The following is a 27,753-nucleotide window of genomic DNA, read 5'->3' on the forward strand; positions in this document are numbered from 1 at the left end:
AGAGCCCAGTGTCAGAGGAGGAGCTGAGTGTGGGAGAGGTCCAGGAAAGATGGCCAGGCTACCACCACAGGCTAGGCTGGCCGTGCCTGAGCTCTTGCCTAGAGGATCCCGTGAATGCATCTTTCATTAGCCTTATACAGGCTCTGTGGGCTCATGGGCAGGGCCAAGCATGTCCTGGTGTGCCCTTGAGGCAAAGACGGCCCTATGTACCACAGGACACAGGGCACTCAGCCACGGTCTGGCTCGAAACCTCATTCTTGGAGAGGCTCGTTTCCAAAATAGGTCATTAAAAAAAAAAAAAAACCGCTCATCCCAGCTGAGAACCGCAGGTGCAGAGGGCAGAGCTAGCTTACCCTGAACTGAGATGGGAGAAGCTGGGGGTACCCTGAACACATAGTCTGCTGTGCAGGGCGGCCCACGTGCCCCCACGAGACGCATCTCTTGAGCCTCAAAGCTCTCTGGCAGGTGCTCAGGGAGGCTTCAAAGCAAATGACGGGACATGTCCAATAACTGCCCATGGCTGACTCTGGACTTGAGCCTACCGCAGGGCTCAGAACCGCAAGAGAAACCGTGTTGGATTTTCTTGGCCTCCCGTCCTTACTTAGCATGGATTCTACAACTACGCCAGTTTCGGCTCTTGCTCACAACCTGGTGCTGTCCCCTGGTGCCCAGGCTAAAACAAGTCTCCGAGTTCACTTAGAGGTGAAGATGTCCCTTTACCTCAACTGTCCAGTAGCTGGAAACCTGCCTCCTGCCTCCATGGTGGCCCAGAGGGAAGGGACGCTCTTTGTGGAGCAACTAGAACTCAAATGATTGATAGATTTCTGTCGATCTATTAGCTTAGCCGAGGTGCCCCCCTGATTAAAGAACAGCTTAAGAAATTAGTGAATTATCTTAATAAAATGTACCTGCACAGCCGGGATGCTTTGTTTCTGAGATGCCCCTGGGGTGGGGGAGGGAACCTGGATATGCCTGTACCCACTTTTCTTCTCACCTGGCATTAGGATCAGAGGGAGCCTGGCTTCCCTGCTCCTGGGGGGACAGGGAGGAACTAGAGATTGATTCTCCATGTATGACAGCCTCTGCCTCTTACCCCAAGAGCCTCCCGTGTACTAGGCAAGGGCTCTATCACCAATCTACAGTCATAAGCCACAAGTGATTTCCCACACTGAGGGCTCCTACCTGTTTTAAGAATATAGGGTCCCTAAGATGGCAACTACAATGGACGGAGCTTGGGAAAGCCCCACAAGGACGGATTGGATGGACCAACCACAGGGGCTTGTAAAGCACCACACCCAAAGTATAACCCTCAGACGGTCACCTGTCCTGTGGTCATCCAGGGGACCTAGAGATTGGGAGAATGAGGTGCCAGCTCTGAGCAGATCCAGTCCCAGCCCTTGGGGGCTTGCCACCCTAAGGTGATGTTCCCAGCTGCCCTGTTCTAGGATGCTTTGTGTTAAATGACTGGCCCTCCAGTACCAGGCAGGGAAGACCCTAGGGTATCCCCAGAGTGGCACCTGCCCCAGGGTAGTAAGGCTGACAGTAATCACAAGTGCCCTTTTTTGTTATTTTTGAGACAGGGTTTCTCTGTGTAGCCCTGGCTGTCCTGAAATTCACTCTGTAGACCAGGTTGTCCTTGAATTCAGAGATCCATCTACCTCTGCCTCCCAAGTGCTAGGATTAAAGGCACACGCCACCGTGCCCAGCTTGTGGATAATGCTTCTTTATGCTGCAAAATGTGTGGAAAAAAAAAATCTGTAGTACTCGTGCCTGTAGTAAACGTGATGAATCCTTCTCACCAGCCAGACTTGTGCCCTGGCCCTCTGGACACCTCGCCGTCTCCCTGGGCAACAGAGAACCTCAAGTCTCCAGCCTATTCACTCACCCTGTCGTCAGTCACAGCATCTCCAAAAGGAGTGGGGCGAGGGGGGAGGGGGGAGTGCCCAGGAAGGGTGTGGGCTAGGGACTCGAGATCCCACAGCTCCCTAAAGAGTCTGTCCTGACTGAGGTTCTTTTGTTGGCCCTGTTAACTTCACTTGGCATGGTCTCGGATCCCTGGACTAGCTGCCAAGGATGAAGGATGTGTATCCTTCTACACGGGCCATGCATGGCTTTCTTCCCTCAAGCTCCTAGCAACCTGTACACCTTGTAACTTAGCTTGTCCAAAGCCAGGAAAGCGTGGAGGTGTCTGCCATTACCACAGCCGGTCTATAGACGGGCAGGCTGGTGGAGACACCCCCAAACTCTACTGGCCGCTTAAGGGCCTCTTAGCACACGTAACCCTTGCCCTTGAGCCTCACGAACCCACCTTGTAGCGTGTTCTACACTAAGCTTGGACCTCTCTCTCCACCCTCTTCTTCCTCTTTGTAAGCCCAAACCGCTTCAATTTTAGAAAGGCAGACGTGATTTTCGCCACAAATTCCTCTTCCCCACCCTGGCTTTTAAGAGCCTCTGGCTAGCCCCTGACTCACTTTTCTCGCACAGCCTGTGTCCCCCACAGCCTGTCTTTTGAAGGCTGCCACTTCTAGGAAGTCCCCCTTGACTGCCCTGGTCTGTGTTGTTTCTGAGTGAAAGCCAGGGGACTAGTGCCTATCTGACCAGTGGGCAGAGCTCTCCTTTGGGGGAAGGGGTCAGGCTATATCTGGCTTGATACAGGTTTAGCTCTCTCTGTATTAAGAGACCCAGAGAGAGCATGGGTGTTCTCAGAGAAGGGTGGACCCCAGCTGGACTTTGCGGTATGCCCAGGTGTCTTCCTGGGAGATGTGGGTGAGAGAAGTCATGTGTGCCATCATTTTAAAGGTGGGGCAAGGGCAGGCTGGTTACAGCTAGTGGACAGAAGAAACATTCCAAAGGCACAAAGGCAGAGTCACAAGCACTGCCTCCACTTCTCTTCATGGTCTGCACCTCAGAAACAGACAAGGGAGACATGCTTTCATGTCTGACAGGCAGAGATGGGGCTGGAGGAGACAATGGGGTAGCTGATACCAGCTGTTGTCTGGTGGCAGCCAAGGGACACCACACCATGAAATGGTGTGGCAAAGCAACCTGTCTGTCCAGGTGGAGCTGCCTGTGTCCAGGATGAGGTCCATACCACCACCTGGCTGCTGGCTTTTGTATTGCAGTCTGGACACAAGCTGAGCCCTGCCAGGCCAGCCTGGTACAAGGCCTGCCTGGTGTTTTCCAGGTTTCTGCGCATGTCCGCTCCTGACAGTTACAGGACAAACTCAGGGCAACTTGGGAGTCCTGGGGGATGCAAATGCCTCTCCACACTCTAGCTCAGATATTCCAGCCAGCTGGGGAGGTGCTACTGGGGACAGCGACACACCGGACCATGTCCTTTCCACTCCCCTGAGCCTTCCTAGTGAGACCTCTGCCCATGGCTGCTTCGGATCCCCACGATGCTCTTGGTTATGAAAGCCCTTTCCTTATCAGACCCAATAGGCCCCACTTACCTGCTGCAGATCCAAGGTGGGTTTCATTCTGGAGACTTGAGACCTTTTGTCAAAGCATCCCTAGCTGCCCAGGCTTGGAGCTGAGGATCAGAGCAAGGCGGGCACCTTGGCAGAAAGAGTACAACTCTGCCAGATGAAGACTGTGGTACAGGCCTGCTTGGTTTCTCCCTACACCCCTCTCTTAGAATGGCTGGCCTTTGTGGGCACTACAGCAGCAGCAGACAAAGTGAGTTCAGCCCAAGCCTTTGCAGACCAACAGTCAAACCAGGTCTGGAGCCAGGTGACAGGTCGGGGACAGCAGGCTGGGGCGTCACAACATGTGCAGAGGGTATGTACGGATGGAGAGGCCCCAGGCTGAGGCAGATCAACTGTCTCAGCGTGAAGACTGGAAGCCCTCTCAGCTCTGCTACAAGAGGCAAAGTTATGGTTGGTTTCAGTATTACCCTGTCACCAATGGGGTGAAGTAGGGAGCCTCCCCTGAAGAACTGTTCCCACGGCTTTGATATGGGCGGCACCTTCAGGCAGCAGCCAGATAAAAAGGGTTTACCAGGAGGGAGATCACTTCGCCTTCGCTCAGAGCGGCTGTACCTCATTGAAGCCACTGCCAACCCCGTGACTGACAGTACAACTAAGCATCCCTGGTTGACTGGGGACCAGTGGCTCTCTAGAAACCTTCTGGGCTCCCAGGTACCAGACTGGGACAACTGAGGCACTTTGCCTTGTGGACTCAGTGACTAAGGGTCATCGCCGTGCAGTGAGAGGCAAGCAGTTCTGGAACAACTCTGGGGCATTCAGGTCCAAGGGCCATGTAACCTGCTGAGTTCTCACCATCGTGGGCGGGGCTTGACTTTTGTGACTATTTTAAAGCTCACTCAAGGGGATGATAGAGAGACGGGTTGAGTAAGGTTTTAAGAGCACCAGATGACTTTCCAGACGACCCAGGGTTCAGTTCCCAGCCCCTACGGGGGGGGGGTGGGGGGGTGGGGGTGGTGGTGGCTCACACAACCTGTCTCCAGTCTCATCTTTGCAGATACCAGACACACATGTAGTGAAGATATACATACAGACCAAATATTAATACATGAATTATAAATAAAAATAAAACAAGTATTTTTTTAAAAGCGTATCCTTAATAAATTCTGCTACACACACACACGCACACACACACACACACACACACACACACACACACACACAAAATTAATTCCTCTGAGTAGTGGTTCTCAACCTTTGGGTTGCTACCCCTAAGAGGCTCAAACAATCCTTTCCCAGGGGTCAGGCGTATCAGCTATCCTGCATAGCAGAGATTTACAATTCCTAACAGTCGCAAAATCACAGTTATGAAGTAGCAACGAAAATAATCTTATGGTTGGGGTGGCACCACAACACGAGGAACTGTATTAAAGGGTCACGGAATCGGAAGGGTTGAGAACCACTGCTCTAGAGAACCCTGACTCAAGCAGGCACCAAGGTGGCAGAATGGCTCTGTTTGAGTTTCTTAAGATCAAACCCAAAGAGGTAGCTGTGATCACTTTGGTCAGGCCCAAGAATACTGAGCGCCGCCGACACAACGGGGTAGGGTACAAACAGTGCACAGTAAGAAGCAAAAGTCACCCAAGACTCACGGTATGTACAACTGCTCAGATTTACACTCACAAGCAAGAACAGCAAAGGCTAAACCACAGGGAAGGATCCCGATGCCTACTACGAGACAGTAATCTTCAGCATGTAAATCACTGTGGAAGGGAAGGCTTTGCCCCCTTCACCATAAGCGTCAGTGACTACGCTCCGGTTACAGGTGTGAATCCCCAGAACCTTCTCCAAGGGTATGAGTACCCCCATAGTCACCATATACAGGCTTCCCCGAAAGTGTGAACAACCCCCCCCACCACTGTACGATGATGATGACCAAGGGTGTGAATAACCAACAGGTTCCCCACCGGTGTGAACATCCAGGCGATACAAGTACCTGGTGGCTTCCTCATATCCGTGAGTCACGCCCTCTGGTTGCACTGTACTCGGGGGTCAATGTTCACAGCCGAGTGCTGACTTGAAGGAACATTCCCCTTGACTCTTGCGGTTACTGGTTGCCTGCTGCCCAGTGAGAAGCAGAGCAGAAACCTTTGTAACTTGAGTATAATTTGCTTTTTAATTGGAACAACATGTGTAAATGACAGAATGCCGCCGTGCACAGAGAGCGGCCACAGAATACGCATCAAGTCCATTCTGCCCAAGGAAGGGAGGGGGGGAGGGCACAGTGCCGTGTGCCGGAGCCCCTGCCCCCCGAGTCCTGCGTATGGTGGGGCCACCGCCTCGGCCGGCACATGCCTCTGGAACAGTAAGCAGAAACCAAAGCACAGCGGCAGTAACACGGTGAGTCCTTCCTTGTGTGAAACGTCTGAATTAACTCATTGAAGGTATCAAAAATATACCCTGTAAGCCAACACCATTTACACCTGCCTTCCCTCCTGTCGCCACATGACAGGCTGGGAACGGTCCAGTTCCTGCAAACATCCGTGCCCCAGGCCCATGCCTGGCCCCTTGTGCACCCACCTGGTCTGATGGGCTCCCAGTCTTGTGGGCTGGGTGGCCTTTGGGGACTGTGATGACAGCGCTGGGGCAGGATAAGCTGGGGACGTCTGTCCAGAGCACTAGCGGGCTGGGGGCAGAGGGAGGGGCAGGGCCGCGAGCTCAGCTTAGACTTTGGTTCCAAATGCGGTAAGGGGTGAGGCAGTGGCATGGAGGTGCCTGGTCATCCTGTGTTGAGTCCCCGCTGCCCCAGATGCACGCGTACAACTGACACACGATCGGGGTCCCCCCCCCCCCCCCCGTCCTGGCCCACTGTCCTCCCCTCCTGTCCACTCCCCTCTCAAGCACCAGGTAAACATCCCCTGAGTGTAAGGTCACTGCGCAGGGCCAGCCCGGGGCGGGAGTCTTAGTTAAGGCTTTAGACAGGCAGGATGCCAGCTCTGGATGGACAGATGAGTGGATGGACGGACGGATGGACGCGCAGGCAGACTCAGGGGCTCCTTCCTCAGTCAGGGGAGTCGGCAGCTGTCTGCTCCATGCTGGGCTGCTTCTGCCTCATGTAGGGGCCTGGCACCGCTCCCCCCCCAATCTGTGGTCACTCGCTGTCCGAGAGCGTCTCGTACTGTGAACACAGCAGTGGCTTGGGCTCTTCATCCCAGGCGTGGTGGGGACCAGCTAGAGGCCCGCTGCCTGCGGCGAGGCCAGGTGGGGGCGGCGAGGCCATGACACCTGCCTGTAGCCTCATAATCAAAGGGTTGTAGGGGAATGGCGTGGACCCTGTGAGAAAGAAGGGAGAGCACTAGAGACGGCTCTGCAAACCGTGTAGCTACCTCAGGACCCATCTACCACAAGAAACCAGAGCCTGGGCCTCGTAGGCCAGGACAATTCATTCACCTTTACCTCTGGAGTTCTGACTGGACTGTGGTAACCTTTCTATTTCTCCCATTGTTCTGTCTCTACTGCTTTCTGCTTTCCTGTCAAAACCCTACAGTGCTTGACAGGCAGGAAAGGACGCCAGGCTCCCCAGTATGACCAACCATGCCTTGAAGGCCTGGCCAGCTGTACAGGGCCCTCTGATAGGCTGCTACATGGGGACCAGGGACCACCTCCCCTGGGTAGCCTGGGCAACCCTCTGTCTACATCTCTGGCCCTAGCTGACACTCACCTGCAGATGAGGGCCGGTCTTCCCACACACGGTTGGTGAGTGGTGTTCTGCGATTGCAGTCCCCCTCCGAGTGTACTGAGGAGACAGAAGGCGGTCGGTCTCCGGACGCCAGGCCTGGCGCTGGTGACTTGGCTTTTCGGCTGCTGGGTCTGCCAGAAACCTTGGCTTTCCCACCACCACCTACAGGGGACAAAGTGGGAAGGGGCCAAGTCAGACAGTGTTGACAGTGGGCCACCCACACCAGCACTGAGGAGGGGCAGTGGGGCTGATTCTGCCGTGGGGAGCCACCTGCCTCCTAGGTCCCCAGGATAAGACACTTAGTGCAAGAAACCCTGAGCCAGGAGGCTTAAGAGGTCTACCAGATGGCCAGAGCCAGCCCTTGGCGTGCAGAAAGAGGAACAAACATTTACTATGAGAGAGGTTGAATGACTATTCCCTTAGGTGGCCCCACTAGGACTGTACCCTTCACTGAGGAATGTCAGATCTTGGCTGGATGACAGATATTGCCCAAGACAGCACTCAACTGTGCTGGACTGAAGGCCTCTGCTGAGAGGGCCAGACCCCGAGGCTGGCCTGACCCTAGAAGGGGACACCAGAACACTTCTTTGCTTGTGTCTCTGCTAGGGAAGTGCTGATGAGCACTAAGAGTGGGGATCTGTGCTGCCTGCCCTTCAAGGGTAACGCCCACATTAGACTCTTCCCAGCAGCCCGACCACACAGGGTGGGCCTGGCCACTGTCATCCCTGTCCACACAGCAGGGGAGGAAGGGGCAGGAGTGGGAAGTGGTGTGAGCACAGGAAAAGCGGTGGGGGGGGCGCCCTCTGCAACACGGGGGTGTCAGACCAGCTTTGGATTAGCAAACTAGATGTCAAACACGCACAAAAAATAAGGTCACAGGCTCCCAAGCTTGAAGGGGGTAAGGTGAGAGGATTAACGACACCAGGGTAAGGAGGGACACAGCCGGGTGGGCGGGCGGGCAGGCCTGCAGACCTGGCGAGGTGAGTGCGTGGTCACTCCGTCCGTCAGCAGTGGTTATGGGCATAGCGGCAGCGGGCAGACTGGCACTGGCATTCAGAGGGTTAAAAGCATTGGCGCCGAGCGGCGGGGGCTCTTCCCATTGGTCATATTTACCCATGAGTGCCTTTCTAATAATGGCCTCTAGCCCCATGTTGGTGCTGGCGTGTTCTTGCACCGCCTGGCTTCTACAGGTCATAAGGCCTGGGAGAGAGACAGACAGACACACAGGGGGGCGGGGGCCGGGGAGCCGGAGGGTTGCGAGAGATAGAATGAGGAGGGAGGAGAGAGAGAGAGAGAGAGAGAGAGAGAGAGAGAGACACAGTGAGCACACATCTGGTGAGCATCGTCCGTCCCTCCAGCCCTCCTTTCTGTAGGGTGCTGATGGGGCTCCCGACTGACTGTCCCTGCAGCTCACGGCTGCGTCAGGGAAGGGGTCTGGGGGCAGATAGAGGGTCCCCAGCCCTATTCCTACTCTACACCCCAATCCTAGCTGAGGCTATTTCTTTCATTTTGACTACAAGAGGAAGTCCAGCCCAGGGTCTCCTGGTGGGTAGATTCTAGGAAGGCATGTGGGGAAGAAAGGTGTCCAGGGAGAGAGGAACCCCTGCTGCCCCCTTTCCTCAGGGGGTTAGGGACCTCAGCCTGTCTTATGCCTCTGAGCTAGGCTTGCCTTCCCGTCCCATCTCTCCCCACAGGAGCCAGAGAAAGGTAGAGAGCTGGGCACAAGGGATGGGGGGGGGTCACAGCCATGCAGTTATGTGCGTGCGAGGACAGGGCAGCACTGGACAGGTGAAGGGCCACTCCAGCCCTGGCTGGCCCAACCCCATGACAAGGACAGAGTGCTCAAATCAACAAACTGGCCTCAAGAGATGTTTGCAGCCTTTCTCTGTCTCTCTGCCTCTCTGTCTCTCTCTCTGTCTCTCTCTGTCTCTCTTTCTCTCTCTCTCGTATGAATTGTGCTCTAGGACTTTTTGCAAATGCCAGGGGGAGCAGAGATCTCTTTTCAGTGTTTCAGGATGCTTCCAGAACCTTCTGAGGGCTGGAGCCTGAGCAGCAGGCCTGGAACCCCAGCTATTTCTGAGGCTAGGACAGGAGCACAGCATCCTGGAGGCTAGCTTAGTCTACAGAGCTGAGTTCAGTCCAATCCAGGCTAGCCTGGGCAGCTGAGGAGACCTTCGCTCAGAGGAAGAGGGCTGGCTTGTACAGGACACTTGTTTGGTGAATGCAAGGGCCTCACTTCAATCCTGAGGACCAACCAAAGTGCTCCAAACCCAGACAGAAAAAAGAACAAAACACTGCCAAGCTAAATCAAATCAACCACCCCCTAAAACCAAACAAATGAAACAAAATGAAACACAAAACAAAACAATAAAAAACCCCAAATCACCACTGCCACCACAAACACAACATCCATGTCATCAGCAGGAGCCCCAGCCTACGCCACTGGTCAGTCTCTGGTGCCCTGTGAACCTCCAGACTGACTTAGCCTTGTGAAAACCACATGGGTAGATGTGCTAGCAAGACTAGGGCTTGTAAGCTAGCCAGGCTTCTGAGGATGGAAGGGACAGTCACTGTCATAGTCTTGTTCTGGGGTGATTGCTGGCAGCCTCAGCTTGGGTTTCAGGCAAGCTCAGGACAGGGCCGGTCAAGTTTCCTCAGTGCTAAGCAAACGTTACCAAGAAAAAGCTGAACTTCCAATGAGGTGAATGCGCGCCCACACACACACATGCGGGCACACACACACACACACACACACACACAATCCAACCTCAAATAAACAAGCCACACCCACCACACTCCTCCACATCCAGAATAAAGTGGGAGACAGAAGTAACATGGAAAAGGGGGAGAGAGGGGCGTTTCCTGATTGGCGCACCACTCCTGGGCCTTGTCTCTAGGGTGTTGAGCTTGTGACCCAATGGCACCAGGCACAGCCATCACTTTCCTCATTTACCTCTGGTATTGAATGTCACTGGCCAGACCTGAAAACATGTCTTTGAGAACTAACATTTAAGGGGGATGTTTGAGAATGCACACATGTATGCGTGTGTATACGCCAGACAACTAAGTTAGGTTTTAGCACAAATCACTGCATTAACCCTTGAATTTCTACAAGCACATACACCCAGGTGTCTAGAACCTACACCAAGATTCAGAACATTCTAGAAACATTCATTTTCCACCATGTTACTGTCTTGATCAAAGTTTCCTTCTGTCTGAGGCTCAGCAAAGTCCCCAGAATGTTTCTGGGTTTGTGATATTTCCTGCTAGGATCCCTCCCCGACTCCCTCTGCAGGTCCCGTGGTCCTCTGGAAATGTCCCCAAGGGTGTATCTGGCCACCTTATTCCCTGAGCCCAAGGCTCCACACTCATAAGGAAGGCAGGCAACACTGGCCTCTTCCTCTGGCTTGGAGTGCATGTACCCACAGCTGCCTCTGTGTCACAGTCCCAATTCAGGTGTCACTGAGCCCGTTTGTTCCCACGACAGTTTCTTTCCCAGGGGTCAACATGATTGTAACCATGGGAAATGTTCTAAGTCCCGAGCACCATACCAAAAGCCTGACACTTCTGCCACAAACTGCACAAGAGTGTGACACGTTTTTCAAATTACCCATCTGCATGGGATTTAGAAAGAGGCCGGAGCCCTCTGCTGGAACCTCAGTTGGAGACTTTAGTGTGACAGTCGTCTGTGGCACCCTGAAGCTCTGTACCCCAAGGCCAATCCCTCAGGTCCACACTTGGTGATGTGCCCCAGCCCCAGCAACTGGGCAAGTATTTCCAGGTTGTTACCTAAAACCCACTTGAGGGACCCTGACCTCAAACCTTAGACTCTCCTCATGTAGGGAGGATTCTAGGCAGTAGAGCTGACCTTCTGTGTCATTCTGGGTCCACTGAGGCCAGGGAGAGGGCTCAAACTTAAACTGGCTAAGGTTCCTTTTCTGCAAGTCAGCAGCTGGGGAAGGGAGTTTGCTATGTGGATGCATAGGAGGGTTACCTGCTCCAGTGATGGCGGGCATGTTGAAGATTTCCGTCCCAGGCTGGCCAATATCTAGAGCAGGGTAACAAGGTAGGAAAGGGCTGAGCTCACAGGTCCTAGGAGCTCTGCACCCCTGCTTGTCCCCTGTACAGTCTGAGCTGAATGTCTAGGCACAACTAGGTACCTGATGCTCCAGGTTTACTCTGGTGGTTGGTTACGACCCTAGGCATGTGTTAACCTGTAAGGGCTTCTATAGTTTAACTCCAGAAAGGAAGAACCTTGTCCGTCTGTCCAAGCCGCACTAGGGAGACGGTTACTGGTGGGATGGGACAGTGCAAAGTCCGCACGTGTTGCATTCTCATAAGCACATGGTCCATGTGACCCTGCACTAAGGATGACAATTCTTGTCCGCCCACATCAGCCGTAGTGAAAGGCACCACGTCTGCAGAACCTGGAGTAGTGTGCTGTGCTCCTCAGCACCCAGCACAGGGCTGTCGCTACAGGTTTCACTGAACACCTACTGTGTGCAGGGCATCACTGAAGTGCTATATGCTGTGTCAGTTACTATCACTGGCAGAAAGATGGGCTCCTCCGTGGTGAAGTTTACGAGTGCTAGTTCCCTCCCGGTGCCTACGCTAGCCTCGGCTTCCCCTTACTGTATTCTGGCTCGTTCCGGTTGTGGGTGTTGAGTTTCTTGTTGATCTCCTGCTTCTTCGACTTCACCATAGCGGAGTTGCTCTCAGTCAGTTTACTGAAGAAGGCTGGCGGTTGGCTGGTGTTGCCTGGAGACTTGGAACCCATCCTGCGGGAGCATGAGATACCAGCGTCAGCAGGCTGGGCACTGCTTGCAAGCCTTTAGCCACAGGGAACTCACCACTCGAGCCACAGAGAGGTGCTAAGGACTGTTTCCCATCCCAGGACTGCTGGGATCTGTACTTAGCCTTGTCTTAGGGTAGTTTGTGAGCCTCCTAGGTATACTGTGAATTACCCGAGAGCTTCTTTTTTTTTTTTTTTGTTTTGTTTTTTTTTTTGTTTTTCGAGACAGGGTTTCTCTGTATAGCCCGGGCTGTCCTGGAACTCACTCTGTAGACCAGGCTGGCCTCGAACTCAGAAATCCGCCTGCCTCTGCCTCCCGAGTGCTGGGATTAAAGGCGTGCGCCACCACCGCCCGGCCTACCCGAGAGCTTCTTATAGCTAGATTTGACACAAGAATCCCCCTGAACTGGGCAGTCACAGGTCATACCCTCCCTGAGGTCCATGTCCACCCCTACCCAGTTTGGTACCCAGCTTAGTTAATTCTCAGATCTGCAGCACGTGATAAACTAGGACATGGCTCAGGCTTAGAGCCCAGAATCAGGGATCCCAGGCACAGAGACGCCAGGCACAGGGATCTCAGATGCAGAGATGGTAGGAAGCCCCCTGAAAGTCTATCACCCTGCTGAGCTGTGAAATGATTAATGGCCTGTATGCTAGAGGGCTGTGGCCACGGGCGTACATGGAGCTGACACCACCAACTCTAAGAGGGGAATTGTGCCACTGGGTACCTGGGCTCCCCTTGTTCCCCGTCCCGATACAGCAGTGGGTACGCAGCGCTCCGAGCATGTCCTGGCTCAGTCATGCCCTCTGGTGGGGACACAGGTTCAATGGCATCCTCGCTGCTGCCCAGGACTGATGTTTTGCTGGGTTCTGGGGACCTAATGGAGATAGCATCCCAGTTGAGGTTGGGGTCCTATTCCACAAAGAGGATACCCCACTGCGCACAGCAGGGCTCTGCATGTCTCCCCGAGGTACAGAGACCCCCCAGTGGGCTACAGAGATTCTTTTGAAATAACCTAATACTCAGGAGCTTTTGTTTATTTTTGAGTTGGGTTCTTGCAGTAGCCTAGGCTGCCCTAAAGCTTACCATCCTCTTGTCTCAGCCTGGCCAGAGTTCCCGCACCTGAGTAGAGGGTGTGCCACCACGCTGGGCTGCTCAGGGTGTTGAGCCACATTGTGAGCCCTGATGAGAAGCCCATGCCAGAACCTCACTGTTCTCCAGAGATCCCGCTGTCTACATCTGTGCTTCTAAAATCAAGTTGTCTCATGCCCTGAGCCCCAGCCATGTGCATGGGATGGGATGGTAACTTACTTCTCTGTGCCTCAGTTTCCCTATCTGCTAAATGGGAGGGAGACATCTGACCCCTAGCTGAGTCGGTATAGAGAGGATACTCAGTTGGCACATGGGACCCTTGGGTGTGCCACCTGCCTGATTAGCTGCTTTGTGTTGGTTCTGGAGCGTAGCGAGCCTCTGTATCCCTGAGCCTCCGTTTCCCATTAACCCTACATTGTTAAGCTCACCCTGTCCCCAGTGTCCTCCGGCCACCATCTGACACAGACATGAGTATATCCTCACCTTTTGCCCCCTTCGCTGTGGGGGGATCCCCGGGCTGGGGTGCCATGGTCCGGGGGTGGGAGGTAGAGGTCACTGGGTGGGCGGCGGAGATCCAGGACAGGGCAGCTAGCTCCAGGGAAGGAGTAGAGAGGGGCGGGGAGGGGGCCGCTGAGCTGCTGCGGGTGGTGGCGCGTGTAGTCCTGTGTGATGACCTCCTGTGGGAAGGGTGCCGTTCAGGACTTTCAGAGTAGGGTAGGACAGAACCCTGATCTGGCTCTTGGTCTCCTGGGTGAGTGTCCCAGGGTAGACCTTATGGTGATGGCCCCCAAAGGACTGAGTGTGGTAGCCAGAGCATGTTAGCATCTGTCTGACTATGGGATGTGGCTCTCATAGCCACATGCTCTCCCAATGGCAAGGGCCAGAGACGGGCACTTACACTGATGTGCTGAGCCAAGGTGACTACCCTCTGGTGACCTTTGATGCCTGGGGCAGTCTGGAGGAGTGGGCTGGACGAGGGCTGGCTCTCGGGCAGTGGCCGCAAATGTGGGAGGTGAGCAGCCTCCGCACTGAGCTTCATGGGGCCTGAGGACACAAGCAGAGCGTGTCAGGGCCTGGGGACAGCGTAGAGCTGTGCCTCAGTTTCCCCACCTGCTACTCTCCCGGGTGTCACCTGGCGGCTTGTGCCGCAGCTCCCCCTCCAAGTGGCTCTTCTCCATCTCTTCCAGAGGTTTGGAGAGCCCCTTGTCGTGGGTCAGGCTGGGGGAGCTCACGGGGCTGATGGGCTCCACCCCGTCGGGGCTGTAGCCAGCTCCGCTGTGGTAACCTGAAACAGGTGAGCCGGAGTCAGCGTGGGGTGGGCTTGGGAGGAGCCATTCCTCCACAGTCTCGGCCTCAAGATGGCAATAAATTTTATCAGCCTAGGGGTGGCCAGAGAGGAGGAAGAGCAAGTGGAGGGAAGCCCCATGTATCAGGACTCAGACACACCCAAAGGATTGTGGGAGTCTGGCTTGGGCAGTGTGGGGCTCTGGTAGGGGAGGAGAGACTGGGAGATGGTAGTGGAGAAACTGGAGGCGGGGCTTAAGTGTACATGGGGTCAGGGTGTAGTGGTGTGGGGTTCAAGCTGAGAGACATGGGGTCCCTAAACCCTGCCTTGGCCCAGCCCCATTGTCTCTGATCCAACCGGGAAGCCTCATTTTCTTTGGGCGGTATGCTGGTGGTGCGGGTAGAGGAGGTGGGTACCCAGCCTCCCTCCCCCATCTTCTCCCTCGCTCCCTGCCTTAACTTCCTCCAGGAACAGTGGCAGCACAGTCAGCTGGTAGCCCCTGCATCCCCACTCCCCAAAACGAAGGTGCAGATGGTGGCGGGAGATGAGAGGCGCGGTCGGAGTCCAAACCACAGATCCATTCATTAAAGGAAAAAAGGTGAAAAATCCAAAAAGAAAAAAGAAAAAAGAAAAAAAAGAAAAAAGGGAAAAAAAAACTCATGATGAAAGGATGGACAAAGGACGAGGGGCCGTGTGGGCGGAGTCACCACAGCGTGCTGACGAGGATGACGAGCTCCAAACAAAATACCAAAACCAACCAAAAACAGGGGGAAAAATTAAAAGCAAAGATCTGAAAATATCTTTAGGCCACAGATGGGGTGGGCAGGCGGCGGGCCGGATGTCTTACCATCGCCAGGGGAGTCGTTGGCCAGCGAACCTCCTTCTCGCGGCCCCCTTTCGTGAGCAATTTGACGCGTGATTATTGCGTCTATGAACGTGGCCGCTGTCAGGGTGGTCTTACCCAGAGAACGGAGCTCCAGTTCCTGGATGGAAAAGGGTTTACTTTGAGTCTTTTCTCGGTGCAGATCTGAGGCCGAGGTGGGCGCCGGCGGGTCCGGACTGGCATGGTGGGGTGCAAGGCTCTTTGCTGGGGTGCGGGCGATGGCTGTGTGGCTGGAGCTGGGGGGTGCTAGGGATCGGGGCTCGGAGCTCTTGCTAGGTGAGGAGGCAGGTTCCCGGGCCGGGGGCTTGGTGAGGAAGGCATGGCCAGCATCCACACGGGGCCGCTCGGGCCGGGTAACCCGAGACGTCTCCTTGGGTAACAGGACGGGCTCCATGAGGGTAGGGTAGACCCCTTCAAGGGTGCCACCAAGTGGACAGTGGGTGGCAGGTGGGAATGTGGCAGCTGGGCGGACAGGCGAAGAGGTGGAGGTAGACCTGAAAGGAAAGAGACAGGGTCAGGCAGTGCTGGCCAGCGGATTCCTACCTCACACCCTCCGAGTCCCTGACTCTGACTCTCATTCCCTGAGGCTCTCCTGACTGACCTATGCTGTGCTTGGCTCCACTCAGTCCCTCGAACCCAAAGCTTTTTACTGAGTCCCTAACAAGTGCCAAGCACAGAATACAGCAATTCAGACAAAGGTGGCCGGAGCTTCTGAGAAGACAGTGACATGCTCTCCTGAGGTCACCCACTGCCACACAGCCAGATACAAGCGTGGTGTGTGGAGGACAGGAAGCTCACACAAGGCTGGCAGGAGGCACTCCTAGAAGCTGGCAGGAGTGCGGGGCCTCTCAGCAGTGAGGAGCAGTGAGTGAGCCAGGAAGCGTGGGACTGACTCCAGGCAGAAGCCCGGCATCCCGGGACCAGCACTGTGGGCAGCTGTGGGCGACAGCAGCCCTGCGGCCTCTCTTTAAGCTTTCTGTTCTGCTTTTTCAAGTTGTTACTCCTGGGCCTCATACACTAGTGACTACCGACTGACTCGTACACCCACCCCGTCATCCACTACCTGTAGTCAGTCCATCTGTCTGTCCGTCCATCTGTCCGTCCGTCCATCCATCCATCCATCCATCCATCCATCCATCTGTCCGTCCATCCCCGTCTCTTTGTTCACCCTCATACCTGTCTACCCAGAGCATCCTCTACTGTCATCTACCCGTCTACTGTCATCTGCCCGGCTACCTGCATCTACTCTCTCCCCCCTGGGCCATCCTCCACCTGCCTACATGCCACTGATCTACCCACTCTCTCGTAATCTCTCTCACTCACCCACCTTCCGATCCTGCTGCCATCTGCTCGGTTCTCTACCCGTGTGCCCATCCACACCCCCTCCCCTCGGCAAGTGCATCTGCGTGCCCTCCCCCCAGGCTTGTTCCCCCCGGTGCCAACCTGGCCCACCTCAGGACCGTGGGCGTGCCGGGTTCCACGGAGGTGACCACGCCCTTCATGCTCGTGTTGTGCAGCACACTGGGCCTCTGCTGCAAGGCGTCCTGGGTCCGGGGGGAGATGGGCGAGTGCTGGTGGGTGTGGGAGGCGGGGCGGCTGCTGCCCCCAGCCCCGCTGCTCTGCTCCGTACCTGGTGACAGGCCGCCGAGTCAGGGGGCAGGCCCAGGTGGCCCATGAGGACCTGGGGGTGGGGCGGGGTCTGGGGTGCCCTACCAGGTCTCCAGATGGGTGCATGCTCCACTGTGGTGGCAGACGTGAGGATGGACTTGTCTCGTTCTCGTTCTCGCTCACGTTCCCGTTCCCGCTCCGATGAAGATGTGGCGGTTGGTTTAGCTAGGTGAGTGGGGCCTCCTAGAAACCCCAGGGCCAGACAGTGAGCCAGAGCCCAATGGGCCAGAACTTACCTGTAGGGCATCAGGAGTGAGGCATGAACCCGCCCACCCGCTTGCCAGGCACACCTGGGGACAGTGGGGAGCTGCTGTGGCGGCTGCTGAAGGGTGGGGGCGCGGTGGGGAGGTAGGCAAGGCGGTCAATGGCGGTGGCAGGGGTGCCTGGCGTTGGTGGCACCAGCACGGGCAGGTGTGGCACTTGGGACAGGTCGATAATGCCTGGAAGAGTGGGGATGGGGTATTAGCGGTAGGTGCCTGACCTACTTGTCCCCAAGGGTGTAGGCCTGAGACCTTGCACCTGGTGGTACCCCTCCCTGGTGCCAAGCTGGGCCCCAGGCCTCCCCACAGCACTGTCTCCTTGTCCTCAGCTCTCACCCCCCCCAAAACCCCCAGAGTAGGTTCAGCTTCACAAACTGGGGCCACAAAGTTATCTCTGAACGGTTGTGGCAAAGTGACCTGGGCTGTTCACAGGCTCCGGAAGTCAGTGCTCCAAAAAGCCTCACGCTCCAATTCCTTTCTCTTTTGTCATTTGTATTAAGATGGACTCATGTAGCCCAGGCTGGCCTCAAGCTTTACGTAGCCGAGGCATGGCCAGAGTTCTTAGAGTACGGGTGTGCAAGGCCACATCTAGCCGGTGTTCTGAACTCTTGGATGTCAAAAGATGTCTCATACCAAGGTCTCAGAACAACATGCAAAGACCCACTGTGCATGTAGCAGCAAGAGGTACCTGCTACGTATGTACATACGTACATATATACATACACAGCCGCTAGAGCGAGCAGATGTAAGCAGCAGCACTCTCCCCTCTCCCAAGGGGCCAGCACTCACTACCTAGTCCACCCAGCCAACTGCGACCCCTCTGCCCACCTTGTGCAGTGCATACATGGGCACCCGTGTCTTTCGAATACCACGGCACAGGACAAGCCTCAGCCGATGGGTACAGCCCAAGGTAACTCACCTCGTGGGCCAGCGGCATAATTGAGGGCTAGTGAGGACTCTCTCGGGGACAGACCCCTCAGCATATCGGCGCGCTGGGCCATGGCAGAGGCGGCGTTGTGGTGCATCTGCTGCGAGGTGATGTAGTCATTGATGATGGTCTGGCGGTTCTCCAAGGCCGCGGTGTCAGGGTAGCCGCGGATGAGGTAAGGCGGGTACAGGTGTGGGTAGGTGGGGCTGGGGGCCAAGTGCCGGGGCAGGTAGTAGGCTGCGGCTGCTGGGGAGGGAGGGAGGGAGGGAGGGAGGGTCAGGTGGCCCATGCTTTATCTTCAGGCTCCCCACTTCTGCAAGGACAGCTTCCTCTCCTTGTGCACCCACACACACACCTCCCCAATGCACACACAGAGCTTAAGACTTGCTAGCTCATCCTGTGGGGCGTCTGCTGTCACAGCTTTGGGAAGCGATCCCCGATATAATGCACCAAAATACAGGTCCTGACACCCTAACAAAGGAGCCTTTAGAAAGGCTGCACACCATGGCACTCGCTGGAGCCCCTCATTTACTACAATGGACAGGTGAGTCCTGCAGGAAAAGAAGCCCACTGAGAAACACGATCCCAGGCCCCAAGCCCTGGAACCTGCCCTGGGCTAACCAGCGGGTGATCTCAGCACGAAGCCTAGCACCAACTCTCCAGATCCCGAGTGCCCACCTAGCAGAATCATTAAGCCCCGAATCTACAGGCCCAGGGCACCCACCTGCTTCCAGGGGGATCCCTCGGGGTATGGAGGTGGGGTCAAAGGCCAATGGGATGTGGCCACGGTACAGATCCACGCCAGTCACACCCCGGAGCAAGTGCTCATAGGGGGAGATGGGGTGGGGATGGTGCTCGGGGACGGTGCTGTGTGGGGACTTGGCGATCTCCCGGGGTGTCGATGTCAGCTTCCGGTCCTGGGACGCCTTGCTGGATAGGAGGCTGCCTGTGGGCACAGATCACAGTGGCCTTAGCCTCAGTGCAGGGCCACCCGGCTGAGTTGTCACAAGCCTGTTGCCTCTCTGCTCTTGGTTCCTTGTGAAAACATTCATTTACTCCCTGGTCACCGTTTCCCATTCATTCCACCAGGCTGACTTAATCACGGGCTGACAGTTCCCATGAGGAGAGGGAGCACCCCAAGAACAAAGCAGGCAAGAACCCTGAGCCCCAAGAAGCCATTTGTTCCAGGTAGGAGATGAATCACAAGGTGGGAATTGCATGGGCTTGAGAGAGAGAGAGAGGGGTTTGACTACAGTCTAAATGCTGTGGGAAGCGTTCCCAGATATCATGTATCGTAACACAGGTCTGACACCCTAACACAAGCCCAGCTGCGAGGTGGCTGGAACCGGCTAGAGGTGGCTATAGCCTCCCCAGGCCCTGACATCTGAATCAGGGTGGCGTGGGCTATACAGGGGTTGGCTAGAAACAGAAAGAGGTGCAGCCTTCTGAAGAGAGGGCCAGCAGTGCGCGGAATGGCTGTGTGTGTGGAAGGAGAAGGAGGGCAGAAGTCAGGGAGGCGAAAAGAACCAGAGAGGGAAGCAGAATGCGGAGATGATGTCACAGGCAGGTGCTTCAGACCAGCAGCCTTACCAGAGAGAGGAAGCCTCCAGAGCGGAAACTGTTTCACTTAAACTATTTCTACTTTAATCTTTGTGTGTGTGTGTGTGTGTGTGTGTAAAATAGGAAGAGAGTGATGAGTCAAGACAATTTCAAAGGTTAGTTTTCACTTCCCACCATGTCTGAGACAAGGACTCCCACTCATGGCCTGGGAGCTTTAGGAAACTCTCCTGTCCTGGCCTTCTGTCTCACTGTGAAGCATGAGAATTACAGATGTGTATAAGTGTGCCTGGCTTATATGGGTGCCGGGGATTTGAACTCTGTTTCTCATGCTGGTGCAGTGAGTACTTTAGCCACTGAGCCTTTTCCTCAGAGTTGATTTGAATTATTTAAAAAAAAAAAAAATCGTGAGGGGAAACGAAGGGGGCTCCTGTATGCAGTGTGGAGGCAGGGTGGCAGATAGACTGGCTAAGGCAGGTGACAGTCCAGGGCATCCTGCCTGAGTGAGCTGTCCCCTCCCCACAGCTGGCAGCCTGTGGGAGCCTCACCCACTGACCTTCCTGAAGGCGTGGCGTGGGCTCCCTCGTAGTCACAGGTGAGCCACGTGGCAGGTGGCTGGTGAAGGGTGCCCCATGGTCTTCATAGGTCAGTGGGCTTTGCCGTGGCTTGCCCAGCTCAGGCACAACGACCGGGGCCCCGCGAGTGATGGAGCCCCCTGCACCACTGGTAGTCCCTGACCGGCTCTTCAGACTCTCTTCATAGCAAGCACGCTCCAGTGCCCGGGCGTCAGCCATTATGTCCAGTGGGTGCAGGGCAGGGAAAGGCCGGCCGGGGCTGCCGATGATGGAACGCACATCGTGTTTCTTAGTGCCAGTGGGGGGCGGCCCGGAGTCGTACTTGAGTGGAGTGCCCTGGGGAGAGGGCACAGGTCTGTATTTGGCTGGCCAGATGCTGCTCTTCCTGTACATCTGCACAGGATGGGGTATCTCTAACACCTTGACAAATGGACAGAGACCTCTACCGGGTCATGATGTCCAGAAGCTGGAAGCCCTGCTCACTTGAGTCCGGCTACACATCCAGGGTGCCAGACTGAGGCTATCTACAGGCCAACACAACCTTCCTCACCCAGTGGGGGCCCCGCCATCTTGCAATGCTATGGAATTCTATAGCCCGATGCATCTGCTGTGACCCCAGCTGTGGCTCTGGGTCCCAGGCTGGAGTTACACATTCTCTGTCAGGTCTCAGAGAACACCATAGAGACGGGAATTATTGGACATCATGGAAAGGACTCCATGGGAATCCTGGCTGGGGACACTGAGCACAGCCAGGTCCCAGATCAATTCTACTCAATCTTTGTGTTGTTATTAAACTTTAAAACTTTGGTGACTGGCACTAAGCCAGAGTACAGCTTTGTAGCCTAGGCTAGCCTCAAATTTACAATCTTCCTGATTTAGCCTTCCAAGTGTTGGGCCCAAAAAGAGGGAATGGCACCTAAGTTTTCAAAAGAATTCTCTAGAAACATTCTGGTCCATCACTGAGTGTGTCCCTGGCTCAGGTGACAGCCCTCTCTAGGTGCCTTTGTCTTTCTCTTTCCCATCAAGCTATCACCAAGGTAGGGGACGGTGGTTCGAGTCTTGACGTACACACGCAGGTGGAGATGTGGGGGAGCAGCCAAGTGACAAGTTAGGGACACAAGACTTGGGTTTCACAATTAGTGTCAGTGACCAGAGCCAGCTGCTGACCTCTCTGGGCCTCAGTTTATAACCCAATGCAACGAGGACAGCATCAGAACCCCTTAGGTTTGCCCATGCCCTGGCCCCTCCTATGTGCTCCTCATACCTGGGTGATGGAACCTTCCTTCAGAGGCCGTGGTGCCAGGGGAAGCTCAGGTGTGCGGCGCAGCTCCTCTCGAGGGATCTCATGGATAGAGCGACCAGCCTCCTTCACAGTCGCTACCACACCCTCATGAGTTTGCTTCAGCTTCAGGGGACCCAGAGGGTCCAGGGGTCGGGTCTTGTAGGTCTCAGTCAGGTCCCGAGGGGGCGGTGGGGGTGGTGGCGTGCCTTCTCGCTTCAAGAGCTTGGCCTCTCGACGTAAGTAGTCCTCCTGGGCTTCCACATATGACCTCGGGATGCCTGCCAGGCAAACAGCATTGACTTTGCCTGGCTCAGTCTGGGTCAGCACCAATCCTCCCTTCCTGTGGGACCCTGGGTAGGCGAACTGACTTTTCTAAGCCTGTTTCTTCATATGACGTGAGGATGCTAAGTGAAACCATATTGCTCAGTTTACCACAAAGACATGAGCTACAGATTCATTCAATCTGGACCCCCTCCCAAACACTAGCAAGGCATGCATGAAGCTCTGAAATCGGTGCCAAGTACTGAGTAATCACTCCACCTATAAAACATGGATGGGGAAGCTCACGGTCTGTTTCCAACCCCTTAGCTGCTATCTGGCCTGGGGACGGAACTACACAGCAGGAGAAGGACGTACCTTGCGTGATGGAGCCTCGGATGTGATGCTGGTCCTTGAGGTGGGGGCTGTGCTGCTCAGGGATGGCACGGCCCATGAGTCCTGGGGAGAACAGGGATGATGTCAGCATACGGTGTCCAGGAGGGTCGGGATCTCCATCACGACATAAGACCCAACAAGCAAGCACCCACCTTCCCTGGGCCCCATTCTGCATTGGGTTGTGCCTCAGTTTCTCTATATGTTAATATTAAGCCAACTTCTGACTGGCTCCCTCCAGGCATGTCAAGAGGCCATCTCCCTTTTCATTCTTGCCTGGGTGTCTAGGGGGCTCCTGGGAGAGTGCTTGGCCCTGGTTAAGCTGCTACAGCAGGGCACTTACCCTCGATGCTGGCTGAGGTGATGGTCCTGCCCACACGGCCCTCCATCATGTCATACGTGCGTTTAGGGGCGGCAGTCTCGTGGGGCGGGCCCGAGCTGCTCCTTCCGTCCTCCTTGGAGCACTGTGACACGGACATACTACCTGGGAGGCAGAAAAAGCACATGGTGTGGGGTGGCTGCAAGGTGCTGACACCTCGGGCATGGTGCTAGGCCTGTAAACAGGCAGAGCTGGAAGGAGACCCTGCCATCCCACAGATGGGACCCTCAAAGAAGCCCAGTTGGTGGGAAGAGCAGGGCATGCCCGCCACTTGTGTCTAGGTGGGTGGGTATGTGTCTGTGCCCGTGGGTACATGTGCACACTAACAAGACACCAACAGTCTGAGTCTGCAGGGAAGCCCCCACAAGCGCCTGAAGATCTGTATCTGCACAGCTGGGTATGTGTAAGCTCCTGGTCCAAGGACCATGCGAAGCCAGTTTACAGGTGTGCCTCTGTGTGCCAGGGACAGAAGTGGCTTTGCTAACCCCAGTGACTTGGATGTTCTGGCTACGGAACATTGCAAAGAAAGAGCTGGCAGCTGGGACTGACTGCCAGCAGGCGACACTCTGAACTGCTTCAGACCCACTTGGCCCAGGAGAGACGCACAGGACACGCCATCTCCACAAAGACTGCCTGGAAGGTTACAACCTGAGAGTCTGCATGCTCGCAGGCTGTGACTAAGGGCTTGGTCCAGGACTCTGACCACCTGCTCTGCTAGCGCTTGGGACTATCACTGGGACATGCATCTGGCACCCAAGGGAACCGTAGCCCTTGACCTCAAGACTGTCTTTATTGTCAGGTGCCAAAGCCACATGGGGTCACTTGTGACCTCTAGGACTTCTAGGCTATGGGGCTTAAGGAACAGGGAAGCTGGCAGTCCCTGGGATCCCAGCAGCGAGTGTTGGTATGGGTGCCTGGCTGTTGGGGGATGCTTCCCACGTGTGTGGTCCTCAACTTTCAGGCAGCACTGGCTATGTTTTCTACCCAGAGATGAGGGTGACATGGCTCTGCCACAGCTCTTCCCTGTCACGGCACTCGAAGCTGCTGCCCCCAGCTTTCCCAGACTATGTAGGGGGAAGCTGCCAAGGCCAGCCCTGATCTCTTCTGGATTGTATGCCTGCAGGATAGAAGTCACTCCCTGCCTGCTCCTTGGTATTCCTTGAGCTCTGCCTGGCTCTAAAGACACCTCTATAGACCCCACAGCCTCCTCCCTAACAAGGGCTGCCTTGTCTCACCAGGGCCAGGATGGCACCCTCATAGAAGGGCCTTGAGCATGAGTATGGTCATCTCCCCTAAGTGTAAGGTGGGCAGAACCTCGGCCCAGCCCTCAACCTGTCCAGACTGCCACACCCCTTCCCTGCTCAGCCAAGTGTCGACACACCACAATGACTGCCTGGTGACACACGTTGCAGTCTAGTCTGTAGGACTCCTAATCAACAAGGGGTTTCCATCCTGAGCTGGCAGGGAGGTACTGTCGGATACTAAGCCTCGGCCTAGCAAGATGATTGTTCTTAGTGTTCTTGCTATGTCTGTCTTGAGAAAAGACATCCTGGCAACGTCAAGAAAGGGGGACAGGCGTACCCCACCTACCTGTCAGTGCCTCACGGCTGTCTGTCCTCTGTACTCACCTTCATAGGACAGGACATGGCCTTTCTTGCCCTCATAGATGACATGGCCCTTGGGCAGGGTGTCCTCTCGCGCCCGGTCAAGGCGACTTGGGCTGTCCTCGCCGACGATCCTGCTGATGGTACCCTTGTAGAGGACATCCGCTGGCGTGCCCTATAGGGTGGAGTGGTAAGCCCCCAGATCTGTGGGTGGGTGACTCCTCACACACTACCCATTCCCCTGCCCTACAAGGCATGTAGAGAACACAGCCACACGTGCGTAACTTCCCTCCGCACCGTTGCCAGTGTCGCTCATCCTGGCTTCCTAGTGCCAGGACTGCTGCCAACACCCCGTCCCCCACTTGTGCCCTCCCAGAGACACTACCAAGGATAGTATCATACTGTTCCATAGAGACAATGTCTCTCACTCTACAGGTCAGGTTAGCCCAGAACTCACCATCCTTCCTGCCTCAGTGGGTACAAAGCCTGGCACCCACTCCTGGCTCATGCTTATGGACTAGTGATATGTCAAGAGCCAGCTGCCACCCCCTGCTCCCTCTATTTCTTCTGGCCATGGTAACATGTCACGCTCCCCTCTTCCTGGCCCTGGTAACTTTCTCAGTTCAGATACTTTATGATCTGTGGCTCCTGAAAGTCTGGTTACTGGCCTGGTTATCCCTGTCTGTGGTTGGTCTCTGCCGCACATAACTGCCAGAGACACACGACACTTGTTCTCTTTATCACCCTAGGCCTGACCCCACACAGTGACCAACCATTCAGATCACTGTCTCTAGTCTCCCCGGATGTCCTCTCATCCCATCCCAACCCACTTGGCATGCCTGTCCGTACCACCCTGCCCCCAGCACCTACATGGGTGATAGAACCTCGGTAGCTGGGGCCATCTGCAGCCCGGGAACTGGGGAGGCCCTTGGTGATGCTTCCACTGCCGGTGGAGCCCAGTGCTGTCCCTAGAAGGCATAAGACACAGCTCTCAGGACCCCACGTCTAAAAGCCACCCAACTGTCCCTCTTGGTGTCTCAAGGGTGAGGAGACAGCCGTGAAATGGGCTCTTAGGTTCTCTAGGACTGAAGGCAATTGGGCTAGCCTTACCTCTCAGCACAGAGGTCTCCTGAGCAGTGGGTACTCCCAGACTTTCAGGTGGCCCAGCCTGAGCCCGAGGAGACAACTGTTCCTGCTTCACTCCACTGAAGGGGGCTGGGTGGAAGAGAGGGTACACAAAGGTCTCAGAATGCCCCTCCCACTAGACTCCCAGGGCCGAGACTGCCTACCCCTTAGCACAGGTTGTAGGAATCAAAGGGTCATGGGAACTCACCCAGCTTCTTAGGGTCCACAGCAAGAGGCAGCCCCATGGTGAGAGGGCCCATGGGGGCCTTGGCATGTTCGGAGTGAGGCACACGAAGCTGTACTGACATTCCCTGCTAGGGTGAGCAAACAGATCACAACCAGAGTCAGCCACAGGGACAGCCGTGCTTAGGGACTTAAGGACATGCAGGTGAGAGACAGGGCTGCCGGCCCTCCCTCTGAGCTGGAGGACTGTGGGCAGGGCAACAACTGCCCAAGGCCAGCGCCCACATAAAGGACACAGCGTGACTGCTTCGCACACCACGTGGTGAGGGTAGGTAGGATGCAGAGGTGACCAAGGGTTTAGGACGTGACACTAGACAGCCTGCAGCAGCCGCATCTCCACATCCTCGCGCTTAACGGACGATGAACTGAGGCCTACAGACGCTGAGTCACCTGCCTGAGGCAGCAGAATGCACGGCCTGTGATCCACGTAGCCACCGTAGGCTGGTCCAAGTAGCAGAGATGACTCCAGCCAGCTCCCACCCAGCACCAACCTTGGACACATCCCTGGGCTCGAAAAGGGCTCCCTGTGATGGGGAGACCCAGCCCAAGAGGTACTCACCTGGGAGATGGCACCCAGCTGCCTCTCAAGTACGCCGGGATGCTTGGCGGAAGAGATGAGGGGTGGGGGGTTAGAGATGGGGGGGCGTGGCAGGACGGGCCGGGCACTATCGTGGAGGCCCAGAGGCAGTGGGTGACCTGCAAGGAAACAGGAAGTGTATACTGGGGGCTCCTCTACACATCTCTGCTTCAAAGACCTGAGCACCCCATGGGAACCCCACAGTCCTGGGTCCTCTACACCCGCACCATCCACATCTCTCCCCTCCATCACCTCCTGCTCCACAGCCAAGCCTCTAAGCCAGCACCCTGATTTCCACTCCCTCCCGAGATTCTATCCTCCTCACAGGAACCAAAGGGATCTTTCCCAGAGTCAGTAGGCCATCCCTCCCTATGCCTTCAGGAGAGTCACCTTGGGCATGGGTTTCAGTGGCATGTGACTGGGGATCCCTGGGCTGGCTGAGTAGCAATTCTCTGCTATAACAGTCTGACCTGGTACCTCAAGTGTCCCGACTCTTGCTTTTGGCCCTTTGCATATGCTGTTCCTTCTGCCTGGCATGCCTTTCCCTGTTCTCCAAGCTCTGTCAGTACACTTGTCCCACATGGTCAGCAACACCTGGGCCAGCCACTGCTGACGCTGGTTATTGTTGGCCCCTGGCTGGATTACTTTTAATGGTGGTGAGGACCATCAAGAATAAAAAAACCTAGGTGGCTTCACCAAAACAGTCTCATAGCACCTGTCAATCAAGACTGCCCACCCCTCCCTCTAATGCCCATCCTCTTAGTCACTGGTGGAAAATATCTCCCATGCTAGACCTCCCCCTTCCAGGTCAAGTACCTCCCATGGCTGCCAATGGGCACTGTGCGTAGTATGTGGAAGCTCCCCTCAAGTCTCAGAAGGTGCCCAACTTTGCAGTACTGAGCAAGCCAAACCTCCAGCCAAAGACTCATCCGACGGGCACCACGCCACCCCGCGCCAGTGCAAAGAGCTGGTTGCCCACGGACAGCACAGACTTAATTGGTGTGCTGCCCACTCACCGGGGGGTGTGTAGGAGAAGGCAGAGGGGTCTGCGGCGTGTGGGGAAGTCTTGATCACCTCCCGTGGCGGGATGGGGAAAGGCAGGCCCGATGTCCAGCGTGGGGGCTCAGTAGGTAGCTTCGGACCCTCAGTTGGGAAGGTCGGAAAGAATGAGGGTTTCTCTACTGAAAGAGGGTTAGACGGTGGCCAGTCAGGGAGGGCTCTGCCATCCCCATACCCTCCAACCCCACTGGCCAGCTGTGACAGACCCTGACAAGAGGGGCACTGGGATATGTCAGCGGAGGTGTGCTACTATGGTCCCCATGATACCTGCTTGGTATGGGACTGGCTCATGGCTGGACCACAGGGACAGTCACAACAGAGGGCATGTGTCAGAGGGACAACGTCTGCTTTACGATTCCCCGCAGAATGCCCCCAGTTGAGTGTACAGGACCAACAGTGCTGGCTGGGTCAGGCTTGCTGACCGCCCTCGGTGACTGCAAGCTATGGCAGTGGGTGTGGCTAGCAGCCACTCTAGATGAGCTTGGGGCAGAGGCAGTGTGTGTATAGCCATCTACTATATATATGGCAGTCAGTAGGCTGAGCCTGTATGGCACACTGAGGACAGTGACCAGACCCGTCACCTGCCAAATGTGGCCATGTCTGGATTGGAGCCCATGTGGTCACAAAC

General features: G+C 55.7%; 1 protein-coding gene across 1 annotated transcript in view; it reads right to left on the bottom strand.

Annotated features, from left to right (window-relative positions):
* Positions 1-6,319: 6,319 nt before the first annotated feature.
* LOC114616659 (nuclear receptor corepressor 2) overlaps positions 6,320-27,753 on the bottom strand; it is a gene marked incomplete at its 5' end in the record, with an annotated part of 50,932 nt that continues 29,498 nt past the window's right edge. Inside the window, 25 exons of the mRNA XM_028762087.1 lie at positions 6,320-6,758; positions 7,147-7,326; positions 8,137-8,364; positions 11,159-11,212; positions 11,797-11,942; positions 12,685-12,834; positions 13,533-13,726; positions 13,948-14,093; positions 14,182-14,334; positions 15,296-15,711; positions 16,670-16,847; positions 16,931-17,068; positions 17,176-17,325; positions 18,065-18,319; positions 18,798-19,019; positions 20,187-20,541; positions 21,470-21,765; positions 22,124-22,204; positions 22,482-22,622; positions 24,146-24,296; positions 24,992-25,089; positions 25,232-25,336; positions 25,455-25,557; positions 26,049-26,185; positions 27,083-27,247. Of these exons, the coding sequence (XP_028617920.1) occupies positions 6,577-6,758; positions 7,147-7,326; positions 8,137-8,364; positions 11,159-11,212; positions 11,797-11,942; positions 12,685-12,834; positions 13,533-13,726; positions 13,948-14,093; positions 14,182-14,334; positions 15,296-15,711; positions 16,670-16,847; positions 16,931-17,068; positions 17,176-17,325; positions 18,065-18,319; positions 18,798-19,019; positions 20,187-20,541; positions 21,470-21,765; positions 22,124-22,204; positions 22,482-22,622; positions 24,146-24,296; positions 24,992-25,089; positions 25,232-25,336; positions 25,455-25,557; positions 26,049-26,185; positions 27,083-27,247 (4,424 nt within the window). The remainder of the gene's footprint in view (positions 6,759-7,146; positions 7,327-8,136; positions 8,365-11,158; positions 11,213-11,796; positions 11,943-12,684; positions 12,835-13,532; positions 13,727-13,947; positions 14,094-14,181; positions 14,335-15,295; positions 15,712-16,669; positions 16,848-16,930; positions 17,069-17,175; positions 17,326-18,064; positions 18,320-18,797; positions 19,020-20,186; positions 20,542-21,469; positions 21,766-22,123; positions 22,205-22,481; positions 22,623-24,145; positions 24,297-24,991; positions 25,090-25,231; positions 25,337-25,454; positions 25,558-26,048; positions 26,186-27,082; positions 27,248-27,753) is intronic.

Source organism: Grammomys surdaster, unplaced genomic scaffold (genome assembly GCF_004785775.1).
Source record: "Grammomys surdaster isolate TR1022 unplaced genomic scaffold, NIH_TR_1.0 332803, whole genome shotgun sequence".
NCBI classification, from domain to species: Eukaryota; Metazoa; Chordata; class Mammalia; order Rodentia; family Muridae; genus Grammomys; species Grammomys surdaster.